Genomic DNA, 23,980 nt, shown 5'->3' with positions numbered 1-23,980 from the left:
ATTAATTTATCTAAGAACAGTTAGAGATGCACAAAAGATAGGCAAAGTATTACTGACACTAATTCCTAAATACTAAGCTGCCCAGTTCCATCAATCTTTTCCTTTTATTTCTTTTTTGTTTTAAAACCCTTACCACCTGTCTTGGGTAGAAGAGTGGTATGGGCTAGGCAATTAGAGTTCAGTTACTTGCCCAGGATCACATAGCTAGGAAGTGTCTTAGGTCACATTTGAACCCAGGTCCTCCCATTCCAAAGTCTGGCTCTCTATCCACTAAACCACCTACCTGCTCCTCTTCAATCTAGCTCCAAGAACTCCTCAAGGAAGAAGAGGAAGGATGAATACCTCAATTATATTACCTGACCTCTTGACACTTGGCCACTTTATTCCTGGTACATAGTTTACCCAAATACTATTCTTCATCTAGGCTTTATATTTTATCCCATTTCTAAACATATGGTATTTTGGGTGATTATACTTAAATATTAATCTAGGTATCCCCTTTTAAGAGAAAAGCCTCCCTAAAGAAAGCCCTCAGAAAGAACATCCATCAACAACTAAACACACTCAAGAGCCTCTAGAAGACACAATTCTAGCATGGCCAATGGAGAGGTTCTGGCTACATAGAAAATAAATCTAGCACAAAATATCAACCTTCATAGGTTAATAATTAGTAAGGAAACTGATACACTTTAATTTGCAGCTTAGTAAAGCTTTATTCCTGAAATCTTGATAAAACTTTATTTTAAATATGCTAAAAAAATTTTAGCCAAAAGTAATCTACTGTTGACTCTCATGATAAAATAAACTATTTATATTCTATAAAATGATCTGCTGACATATTGGCTTTTAAATTTTGATTTCTTCATATCAAGTTCTTTTAAGACTTGATATGGACCAGTCTGCAAACCATTTGTCTATATGGAAAATCTTTACAGTGATCCCTCACCTATTGTGGGAGTTACATTCCAGAGACCACTGCAATAAGTGAAAATCCACAAAGTAGCAGTGTTATATTTATTACTATATATACACACACATATGTATATATATACACACACATATATATATACACACACATGTGTGTATATTTATGTTTTTAAGGCTTTATAAACCTTTCCTACTCCCCTATAAACCTTTTCCACACTCTTATAAACAATGAGCCAATCAGTACTATAAAGGATAATTTTAGCATTGTGACCTAACTATATTAATTATTGGTCGCCATGAATATCCCAAATTAAAAAAAAAACCCAAGTCAGCTGGAAATTTATGATGATTTAATTAATATAGTGGAAAGAAATTAAGAAGGAAGAAGGAAGAGTGTAGGATTTCTCCTGCCTGGCTTGTGCCAGGAGGTAGACCAGAGGCTCTAGGAAGGTAAGGTAAGGTTTTGGAGAGTAAAGGAAGAAGGAATCAGCCTGAACTCCAAGAGGGCTCAGCCAAGGTGCCTGAACCTGAATCAGCTCAAGGGCAAACTCATGCCAAGATGTCGGAACACTTAGCACGCTGCCAGCCAGTCACCTCTCCAGGAAAAGAGGCCAAAGAGAAGAAGTGACGTGTCCTATATAGACAGTTTTATATCACTTTCCTGCGTCTCATCTGTACCAATGATAGCTTAGCTTGACTTAGGACAGCCCAAGGGTCTGTCAGCTGTTTCTTCACATGTCTGTTGAAGGCCATCTTCTTAGATACTTAATCCTTGAGTATGGGTGTAGACATTCCTGACCTTGTTAAACCAAGTATGGTGGAACAATGTAGAGTTCCCAAGACCTGATTCTGTCAGATCAAGTATCTCCATTGTTACAAATAAGGAAATAGTTAAATCAAATCTTCTAAAGTATGGTCTGAGTAGGGTGGAATAGCTTTAAAATTCACAGTGCCTAGGATACAGAACACAGCACTGTGGCTGGTCACCTTTTATTCCATCAGCCAATAGTGTGCCGTGAGCAACTTGCAAAAGCAGTAGTGGCATACTGCATTTCCATTGTGTACAGTACAGTATTCATCTGCAAAATCCCTCGATATAACAAAAACTCCACAATTCAGAATTAGATTGTTTTTAACCAATGATAGCGTGAAGCCAATATAGTGAAGGGATGACTGCATATATAGTTCTTTGGATAATTAGCTATAATTCTTACATTAAAAGACTTAAATAAAGGCCATGGGAAGTTCTATCCACAAAGATCAAAAAAACAGATAGAGCAATGAATATGAAAAAGAAAATTGGGGGTTCAGTTCCACTCTATACACACTGGGCAACTTTGCTCAGTTCATTTAAATTACCTGTAGCCCAGCTGTCTTTCCCACTCTAAGAACAACTAAACTATATCAAGCATACATAAAAACAATACCTTTAACAGTTGCTATTTAAATCCAAGTTTGATAATTCAAAAAAAATGAGGAAAACCCAATTTGCATGGAACCACAATGAAAGGTCAGGCTAAATTACAAAAAAACTATGTAGAAGCCTCACAGCAGAAACACAATGAAAAGTTCTACATTCTAACTACCAAAACTAACCACCCAACCCTGTTCCACAACATGTTATATTCACATAAACACAAATCAAATCTCTCACTAGAAAACTGTCTTCCTTTTTCTGTTATAAATAGAGAACAGTTTATTTTATGTTCACAGAATCCTAAAAAATCAAATGCTTTTCCAGCTGGCCCTCCCAGTACCCTACTCATATCAAATGAGATGAGACCTTAGGGGCAAAGTCTCAAATGGCCTGACAGAATCCAAATGTCTTCAAGGATCACAGAGGGAATTAAATTAGACAAACAGCCTGAGTCTGGGTTTATGTTTTTATTGGTTTTAAAAAAGAAAAGAGTAAAAGAAACACAATAAGGAAAAATTAGTTAGATGGAAATGAAACCTGCTCTTTCACCCTAAATCATGGTGCTCAAGTATACTATCAAACAAAAAATGACAAAAAGGTGGGAGAAACAGACACTCATATGCATTTATTATACTCTAAATAGTCAGTGTGTCCTACCTGCTGTACAACATTTCTCCTGAATATTTGGCTGACTCAAGTCTGTCTTCTGTTAATATTATCCTCATTTTGCTAAAACCTGACTCTTGGAATGATTGTATTAAGGGAAGATTTTTTATTTTCCTGAGATAGTTAGTTAAAATGGAATTTGAACTTCACAAAATAATTTAATTTGCTTTATTTGTGGAATGATCCCCCAGGATCCTAAAGGTCATAAATACTGCCATATAGGTTTTTAAAATTTTTATTTCTGTTGCTTTTTTTTCTCCAAATCCCAATCTTGATTCAGGATAATTTTTCTGAGCCCTGGACTTGAGCTTAAGCATAATAAAACTTAGATTTTAACCTGTGAAATTATTATGTTATGATAAATCTATTTGGTAGCAATTACCTATAATCTGAACTTGAAGGGAAATATTTTTCCCATGACATCAATCTATATGTCTTTGCAGCATTTGGCACTACTGACCACTCTCTTAACTCCTAGATACTCTATCCTTCTTGAATTTTCATAATATTGTTCTCTTCCTACACATTGGGGACGTTCCTTCTCTGTCACGTCCCAGCCTCTAAGCCTAGGTATCTGTTCTTCAAAGTTCTGTCCTGGGTCCTCTTTTTTTTTCCTTTTTATATTCTTTTTAACTTGGTCATTATCTCTAAATGATATAAACAGGTGATTCCCAGAGATAGAATAATATACTGCTATAAAGGGTATTTTACTAATTATTGGTATATTGACTATATTAATAGTTGTATCAGGTATGAACAGGTATGAATAGAATGCTGGACTTGGAGTCAAAAACTAAGTTTAAAATCCTGTTCTTAACATTTATGAACTGTGTGACTAGGGTCAAATCATTTAATTTGTTATTTCACAGACTCATTGTAAGGCTTAAGGCTTACATAGGCTTAAATAATGTAAAAAAATAATGTAAAAAATAACATACCTTGCAAATTTTAAAGTACTATATAAATGTAATTCATTATTCTGTATACAGGTGTGCCAAAAGTCTTAGTAAAGGAAGACTAGACACTAGGGATGGGTATGAGGGCCAAAACAGTGGTAGTGAAGAAGGAAGAGTCAATGATTCCCTTAAGCAAGATTGATCCTGAACTAAGATTTTGGATTATCCAATATATTCATTCCTACATATCCATTTCACTCTCTTTTCATATTACCAGTCGTCTATTACTACACATTCCATACACTTGCCTTTTAGACTTTTGACCTGACTATCCTTGAAGCATTTCAAACTCAATAAGTCCAGGAGATCTTTATCTTCCCCCACCTTACAGTACTTACAGCAGTAATGGCAATATTGATCTAAGAGTAACTCTGAATGACTATTCTTTTTTTTTTTTTAAACCCTTACCTTCTGTCTTAGAATTAATACTAGGTATTGGTTCCAAGGCAAAAGAGTGATAAAGGCTAGACTATAGGGGTTAAGTGACTTGCCCAGAGTCACACAGCTAATAAATGCCTAAGGCTGCATTTTAACCCAAGGCCTCCATCTCCAGGCCTAGCTCTCTTCTACTGAGTCATCTAGCTGCTCCCCAAACTGATGTATAAAATAAAACTTTACTGTCAATGGACAAAATAAAAATTTACATGAATTTTATTGCTATGGTTATTGCTTCCATAATTTTAACTAATTTGATATTGGATATTCAGATCCCTCAAAATGATTTTAAGATAAAAAATGAAAGGACTATTAACTCAATATGTCCAAAATGAAATTCATCTTTTCCCCTAAACCTTCTCTCCCTGCCTCCCTATTACTATAGACTAAACCATTCTCCTAGTTCTCCAATCTCACAACATAGAAATCATCCTGCATTTCTCAATATCTCTTACCCTTCCCCACCCCATATACAATATATTACCAACCTATTGATCTCACCTTTGCAACATCTCTGTTTTATGACCCCTTCTCTCCTTTGACACTGCCACCACCCTGGTGCAGACCTCATCACCTATGCTTATATTGTCAGCTCCCTGAGAGCAGAAACTATCTTTTGCTTCTTTCCCAGTGCTTAGTGCAGTGTCTGGAAACATGGTGCTGATGATAACTAATGTTTATATAGTGCTTACTATGTGCCTTGCACGTTGCTAAAACTAAATGCTTAATAATTATCACTTCATTTGATTCTAATAACAACACTGGTAGGTTGGTGTTGTCATAAACCTTATCTTACAGATGAAGAAACCAAGGCAAATGGGTGAAGTGACTTGTCGAAAATCATATACCTAGTGTCTGAGATTGGATTTGAACTCAGGCCTTCCTGACTCCAAACCGAGTGCTTGTTCTAGAATCACATTTAAGGAATTTTGGCAATTTAAGTTGTCTCATTTAATGTATCTTTTTTAGACTCCCACCAACACAGGGGGCAAAAGCAGTTAATTGCAATATACACATCCATCAACAAATAGTCAGCTGAACTCAGTCATATTTAATATCAGATTCAGGAAAGATCATTTAAAAGTTACACTAATACCAATTTGATCTATGAAAGAATATAAAAAAATTTTCACAAGGATTCTAGGCCTTACTGTAATCAAGGCAAAATTCTTAAGATCTTCATTGACCTTAATCCCAGCTACCCCATCTCATTCCATGCAATTCTTGTGCACATCTTCCCATTGAGGATCTACTCAACATGATGAAGGCCTTTCTTTTGGATTCATTTTTTATGGGTATCCCTATAGTACTTGAATTGTCCATTTGTTCTTCCAACTATATGGCATACATCCTTTTTGGATCATATGTATTCAGGGAGGTAATGGTGGATCTTAAGATTCCCCTACTGTACTTTCAGAACAAGTCATCCTGATATAATGCAGGTGGTAGCCAATGAATGCTCCATAAATATTTTTAATGTACTGTTTATTTTGCTTCTGACAAGTCAAAGATAACTTAACATTTGCATTATTAATGGCACTTTGCATCTCCAACTTTCAAATGAACCTAAATGTTTTTTTGAATTTTGATATACAGTTGCCAAATTATAAATGGGCAGTTTTCTTCAGGTAGATCATAGCATATTTTTGAAGGAGTGAATGAATATTGAACACTTCCAGTGTGCCAAGCACTGTGCTAAACCTTGAGGGCACAAAAATTAAAGCAGTCACAAAACCAAAAAAAGTGATTTTTTTTTAAATCAACTTATTTTTCCTAAACATATGTTAAAAGGGTTTTTTTCTTAATTTCACTCTGTCTCATTAGGAGCAGATTTTCTATATAAGATCAGAAGTTACTTAATTTCACTCTGTCTCTTTAAGTGCAGTTTTCTTAATCTCACGCTGTCTCTTTAAGAGCAGATATTATAAGGTCAGATTTCAGTTACGAGAGTACTCCATTTTCTTCTGGCTTCTCAGAAAGCAAGAGTTCTGGTGTTTCTGTTTGGTTTTTGTTTTTTGGTGCACCACCAACACTATTTATTTGGAGGAGTGTTGGGATAGGAAATAGGAGATTATAGATCTTATATTGTATAACTATGCCTAAATTCAAAACCTAATCTAAAATCTCTAAGAAAACCCTAAATCTAAGAATCTTCTTGCCTGACAAAGCAGGCCTAACTAATTATACTCTCTAATTAATATTAAACTTGCTATCTTTCTAATATTAATATTATTCTAATTCTAATTCTAAATTCTAATATTAAACTAGCTATCTAAGTAATAAAATAAGACCTTATCTCCTCCAATCTCTTAAAAGCAGTATCTGAAATCCAAACTGTCAATGGTGAAACTGTCAGTGCCACTAATCAAATTTGATTGCAGAAAGAATATGGGACCACATCATGTACATAAATACTGTTAATTACACTAAGGTTCATTGTGGTATTGCAGAGTTATTAAGTGTCAGAGGTAGGATTTGAATCTATTTTCCTGACTCTCAAATGCAGCAAGCTATTCACAATGCAATAATTCCTAAACAAACAAAAAGTCTCAGCAATCCTTTGGAAATTACAGTGGAAAACACTTGCTGTGGTATCTTTGGCACAAAAAATCCACTGTGTCTAAGAAAGTTCTTTCTATATCTAGGTTCTTCTCTCTGGGGAATAAAATATATTAGTTTTCTATACACCAAAAAAGAAATAAATTTGACTTTATTTTTTACAAACCAACCTTTGAAAAGCTGAATTGAGCAAACCTTGCAAGAAGAATAAATTTGAGGGGTTTTTACTTTTGTTTTTTGGTCAAGGATGCAATTTTCATTGGGACTATAAACATAACCACCCATAATAATTGAACATGCTAAAGTTAACTGGATATAAATAAAATTCTAAAGACTATAATATTGTCTTAGTATTTCTTACTTTTGAATTCATGAATAAGGAGTAAAAGTCCAAATTTTAAAAATTAAATTTCAGTTACAGTATTTAGCAAAAAGAAATATACACTTCTAAAATTTCTTTTAATGAAAAGTAGACTATTCTATTTAATATTTTATATTTTTGCATATACCGTAACAATATAAGTCATTTCTGCTAATAGTACTCTATTTTTTTTAATTCCAGTAACAAATTTACATATAAGTTTTCCAAAGTTACATGATTCATGTTGTCTCCTTCCCCTCTCCCGGAGTTGACAGGCAATTTCACATGTATTATCTTAGTACTACTTTAAAAAGAAAAGAAATTGAAGCCTATTTTTAAGGAAGCAACATAAAATGAAGGAAAATAACTGTCCATTCAGCAAGACTGTACCAAAATAATTTAGGAAGTTCTTCAAAACATTTTTCTAGCAGTGTTAACTGGAAGATCCAGGAAATTATCCATAGTATGGATGAATTTCTTTGAAATCTTATGCAAGAAGGAGGCAGGAAATGTTAAATCCAAAAAGCTCACAAAATGCTATTCATAACAATGTTTCCAGGATCTTCCATCCCACTAATATTTAAACATAGTCTATTTTTATTCAAGATAGTAAATGTATTTGTACCAAAATACACCTCTCTAAAAGAATCTGGGGAAATTCTTCCTCAATCTACCTTATATTTACTATCCTGTTTATATGTTATAGCTCTGCTCTACCATCACTACTTTCATCAGTTCTCCAAAATAAAAGCTTCTAGGAAAGGAATGTTTTTCATTTTTGTCTTTGTATCCTGGTACTAAAAGTACATGGTAACTCAATAAATGCTTGTTGAATTCAAAGACAGTGGATTTTTTAAAATCTGCATTCAATGCTTGTATCAATTCCAAAATCTGAGATAAAAATCAAGATTTTTGTTCATTAAAATGAGGTCTAAATTTCCCAATCAGAATTTTAGATTTGCCTATAATTTGTCAAATCTTCTGACAACTGAGATAACTTAATATTCTTCCCAAAATGAGTTCATTTCTCAAAACTTTTCATTCTTCCAACCTTATTTTGGCATGTATCAAGTATTATGTACACATCGATGTGCAAAGCACTGGAGATTTTTCAAATGGTAAAAACAATCCCTAACCTTAAGGAGCTTACATTCTAATGGAGAAGTCAGCAATAGACATAAATAGGAACCTATGAGGTAAATAAATAGTAGATTAAAAGTAACCTTAGAAGGAGAGTCATGAGCATTGTTACTGGGGAACTTGGGAAAGCCTACTGTCTGGGGGGAGGGAGGGGTACAGGCAGAATAATAGTTGAGCTGAGTCTAAAAAAGAACCTTGAAAACTAAGAGGCAAAAGTAGAGAGGGAGAACATTCCAAGCATGAAGCGCAGCTTGTCAAAACACTAGGGAAATAAGAGATATAGTATCCTCTGGGAGGAACATTATGACTGGACCAGAGAATGTATGAAAGGATATATCATGAATGCTGCTGATTGGAGGATAAATTGGACTGAAGAGATGTAGATTAAGAACAATTTCAAAGTTAATGGAATAGTCCAGTCAAGGGGAACTGAAGGCATGAACCAGCTGATGTTTGTGTAAGTGAATAATGGAACAATATAAGAGATATGGCAGAAAAGTACGTTATAAAATTTAGCAGCTGATTGGATATGACGAGAGTGAGAGAGAAATTGAAGATAACAATGGGACTGTAAAGCTGAATGAATGAAAGGTTGGTGGTACCCAGAACAATAATAGGGAAGTTCAGAAGAGGGGCAGTTTTTAGTAAAGAAAGATAATGAGTTTTGTTTGGGCCATGTTAAGTTTAAGATACCTATCCAGTTCAAGAAATCCATCCCAGCTTCTGGAATAAAAATCCACTATTTGATAAAAACTGCTGGGAAAATTGGAAGACAATGTGGGAGAGATTAGGCTTAGATCAACACCTCACACCCTATACCAAGATAAACTCAGAATGGGTGAATGAACTGAACATAAAGAAGAAAACTATAGTAAATTATGTGAACACAGAATAGTATACATGTCAGACCTTTGAGAAGGGAATAATTTTAAAACCAAGCAAGACTTAGAAAGAGTCACGAAAGGTAAAATAAACAATTCTGACTACATCAAATTAAAAAGGTTTTGTACAAACAAAACCAATGCAACCAAAAATCAGAAGGGAAATAAACTGGGAAACAATCTTCATAACAAAAACCTCTGACAAAGGTCTAATTACACAAATTTACAAAGAGTTAAATCAATTGTACAAAAAATCAACCTGATAAATGGGCAAGGGACATGAATAGGCAATTTTCAGTCAAAGAAATCAAAACCATTAATAAGCACATGAAAAAGTGTTCTAAATCTATTATAATCAGAGAGATGCAAATAAAAACAACTCTGAGGTATCTCCTCACACCTAGCAGATTGGTCAACATGACAACTATGGAAAGTAATGAATGCTGGAGGGGATGTGGCAAAGTTGGGACATTAATGCATTGGTAGTGGAGTTGTGAATTGATCCAACCATTCTGGAGGGCAATTTGGAACTATGCCCAAAGGGTGATAAAAGACTGTCTGCCCTTAGATCCAGCCACAGCAATGCTGGGTTTGTAGCCCAAAGAGAAAATAAGGAAAAAGACTTGTACAAGAATATTCATAGCTGCGTTCTTTGTGGTGGCAAAAAACTGGAAAATGAGGGGATGCCCTTCAATTGGGGAATGGCTGAACAAATTGTGGTATATGTTGGTGATGGAATACTATTGTGCTCAAAGGAATAATAAAGTGGAGGAATTCCATGGGGACTGGAACAACCTCCAGGAAGTGATGCAGAGCAAAAGGAACAGAGCCAAGAGAACAATGTACACAGACACTGATATACTGTGGTACAACTGAATGTAATGGACTTCCTCATTAGTGACAACGCAGTGATCCTGAACAACCTGGAGGGATCCATGAGAAAAAACACTGTCCACATTCAGAGGAAAAACTATGGAAGTAAAAACACCAAAGAAAAAATAATTGTTTGATTACATGGGTCAAGGGGGATATGATTGGGGATGGTAGACTCTGAATGAATATCCTAGTGGAAATACCAACAATATGGAAATGAATTCTGGTCAAAGACACATGTAATACCCAGTGGAATTGTGCGTCAACAACGGGAGGGAAGGGGGGAGGGGGGAAGGAATAGAAAATGATTTTTGTTACCAGGGAACAATGTTCAAAATTGACCTACATTGTGAAACCTACCTGTGTGACCTACCTGTCTTTCACAACTGGACCAAGCGATTGAGTATACAAGGCCTAAAAGACAGAAGGATGAAAATGGCAAAAGGTCCTACAAGTGTGGAGATCAGGGTGGTGAGCCAGGGGGATGCCTAGAAGACATCCTGGTATCAAGGATCGTGGGAAGTGAGGACTTTGTCCCTAGCATCTAGGCTCTTTTTAAGTTCAATCAGGGACTCCCTAACTATACCCGTGTGGTCAGTATAGAAACAACATTCTTCCTTCAATGCCACACACAGTCTGCCTTCCTTTAGGAAGAGGAGGTCAAGACCTCCGTGATTCTGGAGTACTACTTCGGAGAGGGATGTCAGGAATGTTTCCTGGGCATCGAGAGATTTCTCAATGTGCCGTAAATCCTCATTTACAGCTGCATGTAGGGTTCTAAGAGCCGTGTGGTAGGTAACCAAGGAGGCTATGCCCGTACTGACCCCTATCAGACCAAGTATGGTGGCCAGTGTTAATGCCAGGACCGGCTCCTTGTGTTCATGTTGCTCCCAGTAGGCCAGGAATTGGTCTCCTGAGTGGTATAGGACCCTGGGCAGGACTGTTACTAGGGAAAATGATGGGAACAAAATGCTTTAGAAAAAAAAAGGAGAGGACATGAGGACAGGGATAAGTAATTCATTAGAGAGGAGTAGGCTATTGAAGCACCTAAAGTCATAGTTGAGATCTATGCAATCTAGTTTTGTGATTTTATCCAATTCAGTTCAGAAACATTTGGATCAAGACACCAATTAAGTGCTTACTCTGAGCCAGACACTGTGCTGTGATAGAAAGAAAGGTAAAATGCATCCCCTTCTCTCCAGAACCTCCAGATCTAAAAAGGAAAATAAAGAAAGCTAAGTAATCTAGGAGGTGGAGAGCTTTCCAGGCATAGGGGAACAGAAAAAGAAAATGCCCTGAATTTGGAGATGGTATGTGTGGTTCAAGAAACAGCAAGGAAGTCAATGTCACTAGATCACAGACTACAGAGAGGAGAGAAAAGTGTAAGAAGACTGGAAAGATGGAAGGGGATAAGCTTGGCAAGATCTATAAAAGTCAAACAGAGCATTTTATATTTTATCCTGAAGGCAATGGAGAGCAACTGGAGTTGACATGGTCTCAGACCTGTGCTTTTGGAAGAATACTTTGGCAGCTGAGTGAAGAATGGACTAAAATGGGGGAGAAATGAAACAGAGACTAACCAGAAGACTATTATAAAAAAACAGAGATAAGGTGATAAGGGCCTAAATCAGGGTGGTGACAGTGTCAGAGAAGAGAAAGGGCCTTATAAAAAATATGTTGCAAAGGTAGAAATGTTAGCACTTGGTAACAGACTGGTTATGTGAGATAAGAATATGGAATCCAGGATGACCCCTAAAGGTTGTGAGCCTAGGTGACTGGGAGGATGGTGGTGTCTCAAATGATGGATGAGTTTAAGTGTGTGTATATATAATGAGTATAGCAAAAGAAGAAGGTCCAGGACAGAGCATGGGGTAGGGAGCACATTGTTAGTGGGTGTGATCAGAATGAAGATCTGGCAAAAAGATTAAAATTTAGACAGGAAGAGTAGAAGTGAAGACAGACAGTAGAAGTAATACAAGGTTGAGATCTAGCAAGCTTTCACTATTGATGGGATAAGGGAACAAACATTTATTAAGTGCCTACTATGTGCCAGGCACTCTCAAACAATGGGATTCTAACATAGGCAAAAGACAGTCCTTACCCTGAAGAAGCTTACAATATAATGGGGAAGGCAACACGCAAAAAATATATACAGGCATCCCTTCTTCACCTCAACTTTCCTCATTAGAGTTTCAATTTATTGCAGGGCAGCATAAGAAACTAAATGGAAATCTTTAGGAAGATTCACTGAAGCTGAAGATGACATCTGAAGGTCAGCAAATGGCACAGAAAAAGTTAAAAATTATATATACTATGATCAAATACTTAACCCAAATTTTATAAGATTCTATAAAATACTCCATAAAAGATAAAAGAAAAAATTCAGACTTCTTCTCTGTGGTATAAAAAGAGGGTCAAAAAATTTTACAAAGATTGTCCAAGTCAAAGGGGCACCACTGATGTGGACAGGATACCTGTACAGAGCAAGCTATATGCAGGATAAATAAGAAACAATTCATGAAGAGAAGGCACTAATGCTAAGAGGGGCTGGGAAAGGCTTCCAGTAAAAGATGGGACTTTAAGGAATCCAGGGAGTTCAGGAGCTAGAGCAGAGGAGGGAGACCATTCCGAGCATTGGGAAAATATCAGGAGCCATTTTTTTTAATGTGTGGAAAAGCTAGGAGGCCAGTATCACTGAACCAAAGAATAAGTGTCAGGGAATAAGGTGTAAAAAGATTGCAAAAGTAAGAGAGGACTAGGTTATGAAGAGCCTTGAATGCCAAACAGAGTATTTTGTAGTTGATCTTGAAGGCAAGAGACAAGTTTACTGAGTAAAGGGGATGATGCAGTCAGACCTGTCCTGTAGGAATATCACTTTAGTGGCTGAATGGAGAATGGACTGGCATGGAGAAAGAGTTGAGGCAGATGGCCCAACCAGCAAGCTATTGCAATAATCCAAGATTGAAATGATAAGGGCCTACACTAGAAAGGTGGCAGTGTCAGAGGACAGAAGTGAATAGATGTTGCAAAGATGAAACTGGGCAACAGATTGTATATGTGAAGTGTCCAGGAAATCTCTAGGTTGCGAGACTGGGAGGACAATGTTGCCCTGCCCAGTAATAGGGAAGGGATGGGGGGTGGGGGGGAGTGAAGAGTTTAAGAAGAAAGATATTGAGTTCCATTTTGGACATACTTTAATCATCAGCATAGAGATGGTAACTAAATCCATTGGGGCTGTTGAAATTACAAAGTGAGGTAATATAGAGGGAGAAGAGAAGAGGGTCCAGGACAGAACCATGATACTGTTGGTTAAACAATATGATCTGAAGAAGGAACCAGCAAAGGAGATAGAAGGAACAGAAGATTCAAAGGTAATGAATAGTACACAGAGTTGTTTACCAAGAAGTTGAAATGCAGAATGGAGGAAAAGGTAGTCAAAGAAAGGATGATAGATCGTACTCAAGGAAGTAGGGATTGGCAGTCAAGATGAGGATAATGAGTAAGTTTAAGGGATAAGGAAAATTGGAAAGATTCAATAAAACTATAAACAGATAAAGGAAATTCAGAGTTCTTGAACATGAAAGGAGAATATGTGTGTAGCAGAGTGAAGGGATGGAGTAGGTCAAGGGAGCTGAGAAGATTTAGGAACTGGGAAGTTAGGCTATACAAGGAAACATCAACCTGTATCTTGAAATCCCTTCACATGAGGGCAAGAAATGGATTAGAAGAAATGGGAAACATAGCACTGCTGGGTTTGTACCCCAAAGAGATAATGGGGGAAAAAGACTTGTACAAGAATATTCATAGCTGCGCTCTTTGTGGTGGCCAAAAATTGGAAAACGAGGGGATGTCCATCAACTGGGGAATGGCTGAACAAATTGTGGTATATGTTGGTGATGGAATACTATTGTGCAAAAAGGAATAATAAAGTGGAGGAATTCCATGGAGACTGGAACGACCTCCAGGAAGTGATGCAGAGCGAGAGGAGCAGAACCAGGAGAACATTGTACACAGAGACTAATAAACTGTGGTACAATCGAACGTAATGGACTTCTCTATTAGTGGCAGTATAATGTCCCTGAACAATCTGCAGGGATTTAGGAGAAAAAACACTATCCATAAGCAGAGGACAAACTGTGGGAGTAGAAACACCGAGGAAAAGCAACTGCCTGACTACAGTGGTTGAGGGGACATGACAGAGGAGAGACTCTAAACGAACACTCTAATGCAAATACTAACAATGTGGCAATGGGTTCAAATCAAGAACACATGTGATACCCAGTGGAATCACGGGTCGGCTATGGGTGGTGGGGGGAGGGGGAGGAAAAGAAAATGATCTTTGTCTTTAATGAATAATGCTTGGAAATGATCAAATAAAATATTATTAAAAAAAGAAGAAATGGGAAAAGTGAAGACTGTGATGTTGGCACTGACAAAGGAGAGAGAATATCTGAAGGGGTTAATAGATAATAGCTACCAGAATCTGTATTAAATGATAAATATGGACTGCATAAATCTCAAAGGAGAGATTACTGAGTAATAGAGGTAAAAAGAGAATCTGGAAACCGAAAATTTCTCTACCAAAACCCAGTAGAGAAGGGAGAGAGATGAGAAAGGATTTGAGTAAAAACGCAGCCAGTACCAAGATGTAGATTCCTTCCAGAACATTTGTACCTCATTTGTATCTGTTTCTAGTTAGTGTTCTCCCTTTTTACTTTAAAAAAATACGTTGCTATAAGTCACATTTACCTCTACAATTTGTAATTCTGGATTCTTTTTCTAGGAACTGCCCTAACCCCTTCCCTTTCATCACTTCACAATTCTGTTAGCGTAGCCACCTAATTTCCCAAGTCTGAAAATTTAATGTTGCCTTAACTCTTTCTTCTTTTTTGTCTCATATCTGATGGTTACCATGCTCTACAGATAATCTTGCTCCTCTTTCCCTTCTGTATGCTCCCATGTCACCACTCTAGTATAGATTCTCATTACCACTCAACTAATTTAACTCAAGATTCTCCCATGACCTACTCCACTTCTCTACCTCTCCTAAAAGATCTTCCCACCCTCACTCTAACCAAACCCACCCCAAAACCCAAACCCATTCTACTGCAAGCAGAAATCTTCAGTTGCTCTTTATTGTGTACAGTCAAGTTAAAACTCCTTTACCTGGAATCACAACCTCCCCCCACCCCAAGTCTGTCAGCATCCTATAGTACTGAATATTACTCCCTACCAGCTAAACTGGACAACACTCTCATATATGTCCAACATTTTCCTTCTACCATATAGCTCAGAATAGATCAAATTGTCCTCCTTGTCTATTGTACTGTACTCAGAATAACTCAAAAGCCTACTCTTCCTCTAATGAAACCTTCCTTCATCACCCATCCATCATCAATGTACTTCAGGAAATACTGTATTTTACATTCACTGAGTGTACTTATGCATTATTTTGCAGTTTAATTATTTGTGTCATCTTCCCTTTGCACTATAAGGTCTACTATAGGATCAAGAACTTCACCTTACTTTTGCTTTCTACTTTCCACAGTATTTGATTTTAAATGTAGTAAGTAGCCCCTTAAAAAAAAGGTTGGTTGAATGTTTTAGGTCCAATCCATAACATAAACTATTATACAATCTTCCTTTCTACTTTTCTGAACTCTTGTATTTGATTTAGCTTCTCTCTGCTTCTGGAATCAAAGTTTACTTTCATTCATACCTCACATCAATGTCTTGATTTATGATTTTAGTTTTCTTCTTGACCAGATTTTTTTCTCTTTTTCATTTGGCCACTTAAGTAAACCCAAATCTTACTGCATTTGCATTCCACTTTTCTACAAACTTAGTAGGCTGTCTAGATAATTAGCAAAATTTTCCAAAGATTAAATGTGTGCCTGCTATGTATCAACTACTCAGTCAGATATTTTGAAATCAAAATTGCTATAATCCAGTCTCTACCTGTCAAAATTGTCCAATATAACTGAAGAATAAATGCTAATATTTATTTTTTTAACAATTAGTATTTTATAGATAGTAAAATCTCAGCTATCCAAATCCACTGGAAATAAGTTATCTTTGGAAGAAAAAAGAAAAACGAAAGGCTCTCTTTCTAGAAAGCAGAGGTTTTATCCCTTTAATAGTACACAGACTATTTCCCCCAAATGGTTGCATTTCTTGAATTTCTGCATCTACTTTTAATTTTCTGTTAAACTTCTTGCTATTACTTCTATGGCTGCCCCTTTCCAGTTTCTAGTTTATTATTTTAATGTGGTATGCTCTAGAAACCATATAAACAAGCCTGTGAGAGGTGAATATATAAAATGAGAGAGTAAAGAAGATTCTGGCAATACCCTGAGGGGCGAGCCCCCTATTAGTGAAGGAGTGAATTTCAATGCATTAGTTTCACATTTATTTTTGGCTGCTTTTCTTCCTAATTCTTAGCTACATCTAGTATTGGATGTAACTATGTGTCAGAATTATATACTGATGTAAAAGTGCTCAACTGTATAGCACAATTAGATATAAAAAGATTTTTTAAAGTGTGCTGGTGGGGTACTGTAGCCAAAATGTACAAAAGAAGTTAAAGATAGTATTAATGTTACCCTGGAGTCTAGATGAGACTTGAACAGGGTCTTGAAGAATTAACAGTATATAGATAAGGGGTTAGAGGTTGGGAGCATAGACTAATAAACCAAATGTGTCCTAAGTATTAGTAATGTTAAACACATATGTGTAATCACAGATTCCCGGCAAGTCTCCAAAGTCTTATTTAAGGTAAACAACACTTTATGTATGAGGCAATATGGCAGAGTGGATAGAAAGTCAACTTCAAAATTAAGAAGATCTGGGTCCTAAGGCAGCACAGTGGATCCAGGCTAAGCCTGGATTTGGAAATCTGTACTGAAATACTTCCTAGCTTTGTGACCCTAGCCAAGTCACTTAACCCCCACTGCCTGGCACCTGCTGCTCTTCTATCTTAGAATTCATTCTAAAGAAGATAAGTGTTTAAAAAGAAGATGAAGACCAGGGTTTAAGTACTACTTCTGTCACAAACCATCTCTGTGATTCTAGGTAAGTTACTTAACTTCTTGATGCCCACAGGCAATTCCTACAGACAATAAATTGTAGTGTAGGTTCCAAGCTGCCTAAGAGTTTTCTCAACAGAATTTCCATACACACATTTATATGGGGGGGGGGGGGGGGGTTCGGCGGGTGAGCAGATGAAAGTAACAAGTCTAAAAGAAAAAGACTCAAGTTGCAATTAGAGGTAGACGAGTGATACATAAGGAGGTAGTGAAACATGGGAAGAAGGGATAAAAGAGGATGGGAAAGAAGTTATAAAAAAAAAAAGCAAAATGAAACTACACAGTTCTTTATGTGATAAGAGTACATTTGAGGGTTTTTAAAAAGAACACTAATATTTCTACACAAAAAAGGGAAGTAATGAACTAAGTAATATTTAAGTTAATGTTCTCATTTGCTAAATCTTTCAATACTTTTAATCAGAGACATCTCTAAGATGGTTATAATTAATGGCACACCTGGCATAACTGGTAACTAAAGAATCCTCCTCCCTGCCCCCAGGAGCCCCAGGAACTAGAATCTGGAACAGCACTTAAGCATCTCTATCATCATATCAACAGAGGAATGAGCAAGTAAGCTCTATCTTACTCTAGAGGACTGAAGACAACACCCCCCTTTAACATGAAGACAAAATGCCAACCACAGTAGCACAAAATGAGTTCAAATATAATTTCCTAATCTTGTATCGTTTGGAGGCTAAATTCTCAAAAAAAAAAATTGGAGACTTCGCTATATTTCATATTAATAGGGTATTATAGGGAACTATGGCATCATTACTAAACGTCTCAATACTTCATCTGGAGTAAAGATTCACCTGCCTTGGACACTATCCAACTTTGTTTTCCACAACCCAAATCCTTCCTATCCAATTAGGCCTGTCTCTTTACTGCCCACTTTCCCATATTATGATCAACTATACTAGTACTTTGCCAATATTATTTGGAATGTGACAATCTCTATCATCTATCCAAATTCTACTTATCCATTAAGGTCTTACATGTGTCCCCCATCTCCTTTGAAGACTTCCCTGATCATCTATTCCCACCACAATTTTTTTCCTTTTAACTTCTACTGTGCTACACAAAGAGGAAAGACCAAAAAAAAAAAAGAGAGAGAGAGAGAGATCCCTGATTTCGTGGAGCTGACATTTTAATAGAGTATCAATATGTACACACATGTACCTTTTTTGTTGTCATTGTTGAGGGAGGCACTAGCAACTGGGAAAGATGACCAAAAGATGTCCCTTGGGTTGAGCTTTTAAAGAAACTAGAAATTCAGAGGCAAGGATAAGGAAAGTAGAAATGAATGCATGAATAGGTAAAGGATGAGAAGCAGAACATGGAATACCATGCATGAGAACACCAAGTAGGCTAGTTTGGCTGGAAAATAAATGTGGGGAAAAGAATAATAGATAGTAGATATGGAAGGGTAAACTGAAGCCAGATTGTAAGAAGCTCTAAATACTAGTGGAGTTTATTATATACTAAAGGAAATTGAGAGTCACCAAGTTTTATATAGTACTCTTTTGCCCTCCACTTGTTCCATTTAATCTTGTCTCCCCAATGAGACCATAAGGCAGGGCAATTACACTTTTATATTCCGAAATATCTAATATAATCCTGGATACAGAAAGTACTCAATAAATTTTTGTTTTAAATGAAATTGGACACATTTTTTAAAAGTTTAAACAACTAAAACCAAAAGACTAATGAGGAAACAGCTAACAAAGCCATTTCTAAAGGAACTTCCACTTCTTAAAACCTAAAAAAAAACAAACAAAAAAAACGAGGAAGGAAAAGAACTCAATCTATAAAAGAAAAGTGCTGAATCACTATCAAATTCTACACACAATGACAAAGCATCCCAAATTGTCTTCTAGTCACAAAAAAAGGTGGTTTTTAAATACTAGGTCCAGCTACCATCTATTTACACAGTTTAAAAATAGTCTCAGTGAAAGTTTAAAACTTCTCCCCTTTTCTAAACATTTTTCAATTTTTCTCCTTGATGAGTGCTCAGTGATTAATACTTAAAGATACAATAACCTATTGTGATTCAATTTGGAGAATTCATAATGCTTTATGCTAGAGTGAATGAAAATAAAAATATAGTAATCTGCACATAAACCAGATGATATTGAGCCGATGAAGAGGCAGGCGGCAAGGTCCTCCTAAGGGAACCGAATCAACAAAATTCCCATTGGGAGGAAAGAGTAGATTCTGCATCTGGATGGCAAAGGAAGTGGCCTAATAAATGTGACAGTTGGTGACCCATAACGGGCATGGAGGGAAGTCATGCCAAGAGGTGAAGGGTGCCAGCTGAGCACAGTCTCAACCTCACCAGTGCCATCAGCCTGATGCACATAGTATATAGTAAGTGCTCACATTGCTACTACAGTGTTTACAAAGCCCTTTCCTCACAACGACTCAGAGGTAAAGGCAACGCAATTATCCTCACCAGTTTCCCCAAATCGTAAAAGTGAGACTCGGAGAATTAACCCAAATCAGTAGTCATAGGGTTTAGAACAGAGAGAGAGACCTCAGAGATCGTCGGATCCAACTCTCTTAAATGACAGATCAGGAAACAATCTCCCGGTCCAAAGATTGAAACTTCCCCAAGGTCACTCAGGAATTAATGCATCCCCTATCCACACACACTACTGGGAGGGCCCAGGCTGCCACTCCACCCGTGCGTGAGCATGCACAGGACCAAGCAGCTTCCAGGGCCGGACCCAGGACCCGAGCCAGACGCTCTCCGCAGGTCTCGCAGGGTTCCTGCGCCGCAGTTCCCGGGAAGGTGTGTGAATGGGGGGAGGGGGGAAACTCCGCCTTCCTCTCGCCTCAGGCCCCAGGTGCCCGGGCCTCCCCGGGGTCCCCCCCCTCACCCCGCCTCACGCGCGGAGTTGGGGGGGAGGGGAGGCCCGGCGCGCGCCGCGCCCCCTCCGCAAGGCTCACACCCACCTGAGGAGACTGGAGAGGGGGTGGCTAGAGGAGCCCAGGCCACCGCCTCCACTGCTCCCGGAGCTGCCCCCGGAGCCGCCGCCAGAACCGCCAGAGCCACCGCCGAAGCCCGAAGAGAGCCGCTTCCCGGACAGCAGCTTCTCCACCGCCGGGAGGTGCCCGGTGCGGGCCGCCTCCAGCAACTCCTGCTCCTTCCCCATTCTACCGGATCTGCCGTCCTCCTCCCCGGACCCCCCGGACCCCGCCCCGGGGCCACCGCGCCCGCTCCGGAGCCCAAACTTTCTGTCTCCGGGCAACGCACCCCCCCCCAACCAGCCGGGGACGCTACTTCCCACCCCACCCCCCCCCGCTCCGTTCCTCCCCTTCCCCCACCCCGCCTCCTGCGATTTCGTCACTTCCGGCATCCGGCGTCTTGTGTCATCTCGCTCCTCCCTTCTCCTCTCCAATCCCGGACCGCGCGGACGTCCCGCCCCTTTTCCTACCTAAGCGGGAAAGTACAATACCGGCGGGAGGTGAGTAGTATTGAGTTGGGGACCTGGCTGGACCTTCGGAGTCAGGGCCCAGCGAAATAATTTTCGGTTCTAGTGCTAGGTATTGCCAGATGTGCGAGAAGCGCTGTGAGCTTTCTCGACCTTCTAGTCCCGAGCACATCTTGGAGGCACTTTGGGGACCTCCCCACCAACTGTCTCCGTGGCATTCAAAAACCCCCTAGACGGGAAATCGGGTATTGAATTTAGGCTGCCCAGGCGCCAAGAGGGAACTTTGGTCGTGGACTCGACTACGTTTTCCAGTACTGTGTTGAAAGAACGTTGCTTCTGAATCAGGGAATAAGTGGTTTAAATCTCAGTTCTGCTACTTGTTGCCTGTGCGACCTTGAGTTTTCTTTTCTATAATATAGTGTCTGGGACATAACGCTTAATAAATGATTTTACAATAAATGTCTATTGAAGTGGAGTCGGACCACATGGAATTCCATGATATCTTTCAACTCCAAGAACCTAACAAAAGTAGGTCCTAGTATTAAAAGCTGGTCCAAATTCATTTTATAGATGAGGAAACTAAGATTCCCAGAGGGGACTGATTTGATCAAGGAAAAAGTTAGTACACAGTAGCTTCAGGATTCAAACTCAGTCAAGTTGTGTTTAATTCTGTTTGAAACACTTGACAGTTCATGAAAGTTCATCTGGAAGCTAAGGTGCAAAGAATGCTAAACTGGGGAGACTAAGAACAGATTAAATTTTGCTTCAGATGCTTACTAGTTATGTGATTCTGTACACCTCACTTATTTTCTTTCTGCCTCAGTTTCCTTATCTTTAAAGTGGAGATGATAATAGCAACTATCTCCCAAGGTTGCTGTGGAAATAAACTGAGATAATACTTGGAAAGCACTTTGCAAACTTTGAATGCCTATATAAATGTTACCTACTATCAGGAAAGAATTGTTAGGCATTAGATCAGCTTTCTTCTATTGTGCAGAACTGAGTTTCACTGTCCCAGAAAATCAAGGACAGCTTGTAAAATCACCCTATGTGTTCCTTCCATAGAGGCTATCAAGTAGAAAGGGCATTCATAGAGAGAACTAAGTAGCCATGAAACAGTCAAAAGATATGCATTGAAGTTTTAGTTCTGTCACTGACCAAATCTCATCTCTGACAAATCTTAACAATAAGAACTCACATTTGTACAGCACTTTAAGATTTTCTTACAATAACCCTGTTAGGTAAGTAGTAAGAAGTTTTATTGCACCCATTATATAATTGAGGAAACAGGTTCAGAGTAAGTGAACTGTCCAGAATTACACTATTGGTAGAATAAGGACTCTGAACCAAGCAAGTCTTATGACTACATGTCTAGTTGTCTTGTGATCTTAGAGTAGAAAGAAGATCTGAGAGAACATTTTTTAATTGGAGAAACCTCTGGATGGATTCTGGCTTGGTGATGTTATAAAATTAAGTGAACAATAAAAATAAATTTAACTTTCACTTCCCAGTTCCCCTGATCTGACCTCATAAAGTATCACTGTCTGGTGCTTATTCTCTGAATATTTTCTTTGGAAACTAGAAAAAGAGAAAGCCAAAACCAGAATCAGGAACCAAATAGATAAATAAAAAGCAATGTTGTAGAAGAAATTCCTATTTAGGTACAGGTTCATTGATATCTGTGGAAGCATAAAACTTTTTTTAAGGTTTCTAAAGATATTTACAAAGTAAATATATTTCCAGTCTAAAACTCCAGAGTACTCCTCCTAGACAGGTTAAGTCAAGAAACAAATTGCCTTTTTAAAAGAAATGGATTTGGTGGGGGGGCCAGCTAGGTGGCTCATTGTATGGAGAGCCAGGCCTGGAGACAGCGGTTCAATTTTTACTTCAGACACTTCCTAGCCGTGTGTCTCTTGGCAACTCACTTACCTCCAGTTGCCTAGTTCTTCTGGATTAAGGGTACTAATCAAATTTGCGATACCAAGGTATCTCCTGTCTATTTTTTTTTTATTACATCTTATTTTATTTTCAAAGGAAGAACTCCTTTCTTTCTCTTCTTCCTCCCTTATTCTCCCCCTGTTATAAACATGTAGAGTCAAGCAAAACAAATTCCCAAATTGGCCATCTCCATAAAAATGACTCAATCTGCACTGAGTCCAATTCTTTTTCAGGAGTGGGACAGTATATTTCATCCTGAGACCTCTGAAATTATAGTCAGTCATTATGCTGCTGCGAGTTTCTAAGTCTTTCAAAATTGTCTTTATAGCATTGTTATTATTGTATAAATTATGCTTCTGCTTCAGTTTATGCCTTCCCAGATCTCTCTTCTACTGTCGCCTTCCATCATTTCTTACAGCACACATTCAAATCCCATAACTTGTTCAGTTATTCCCTAACTGACGGCTACCTGTTTATAGGCTGGTTTGTCCAGTATATATAATAAGCATTTTGCAAAGTAAAGAATACAGCTTTCCTAATGGCAGTATTTTGTTAGAAAATCAGTGTGACTGATACACTGTGGTACAATCCAATGTAATGGACTTCTCCATTAGTGGCAATGCAGTGATCCTGAACAACCTGGAGGGATCTATGAGAAAGAACACTACCTACATTCAGAGGAAAAACTGTGTGAGTAGAAACATGGAAAAAAACAGCTGCTTGATTACATGGGTCGAGGGGGATATGATTGAGGATATAGACCCTAAATGAACATCCTAGTGCAAACATCAACAACATGGAAATAGGTTCTGATCAAGGTCACATGTAATATCCAGTGGAATTGCATATCAGCTATGGGAAGGGCAGGGGGAGGGGAGGGAGGAATAGAATATCCTTTTTGTAACCAAGGAATAATGTTTGATATTGACCAAATTAAAAAAAGAAAGAAAGAAAGAAAATCAGTGTGGTAGTGTAGATAAAACTGCTGGATTTGGACTAAGAAAGACCTGTGTTTAAATCCTCTAACAGTTATTGAATCTGTGACTGAGAGCTGCCCAAACTTTCTCAGTCTCAGTTTGCTCCACTATAAAATACGAGTAATGATGTGCCTATAGCATATTATTATAATAATACATAAAGCAGAATTGTTGTGATGTTCATATGAGATAATATGTTAAAAGTGCTTTACATTGTTGACTCTCCAGAGACTTTTACCATGCCACAGGGAAGGGAATAAGCATTTATAGAAAACTTACTATGTGCCAAGGACTTTACAAATATTTCCTTTGATCCTCATAACAACCTGTT

The 23,980-nt window shown here is 38.0% G+C and overlaps 1 protein-coding gene across 12 annotated transcripts in view; it reads right to left on the bottom strand.

Annotated features, from left to right (window-relative positions):
- Nucleotides 1–20,612, bottom strand: part of ANKS1A (ankyrin repeat and sterile alpha motif domain containing 1A) — a 282,636-nt gene extending 262,024 nt beyond the window's left edge. For 3 of the 12 annotated variants that reach the window (XR_001628236.2, XM_007483719.3, XM_056818073.1), the window contains exon 1: nt 20,256–20,579. Coding sequence is in view for 11 of the 12 variants with exons in the window: in XM_007483719.3 (XP_007483781.1) it covers nt 20,256–20,455 (200 nt within the window). In the remaining variant the exon portion in view is untranslated. Of the gene's footprint in view, nt 1–20,255 lie in introns of all 12 variants that reach the window. The other 9 variants (XM_056818069.1, XM_056818072.1, XM_056818074.1 and 6 more) reach the window with 6 other exon arrangements.
- Nucleotides 20,613–23,980: the final 3,368 nt, after the last annotated feature.

Source organism: Monodelphis domestica, chromosome 2 (genome assembly GCF_027887165.1).
Source record: "Monodelphis domestica isolate mMonDom1 chromosome 2, mMonDom1.pri, whole genome shotgun sequence".
In the NCBI taxonomy this organism is placed as follows: domain Eukaryota; kingdom Metazoa; phylum Chordata; class Mammalia; order Didelphimorphia; family Didelphidae; genus Monodelphis; species Monodelphis domestica.
This window is presented reverse-complemented; position numbering and strand designations above follow the sequence as displayed.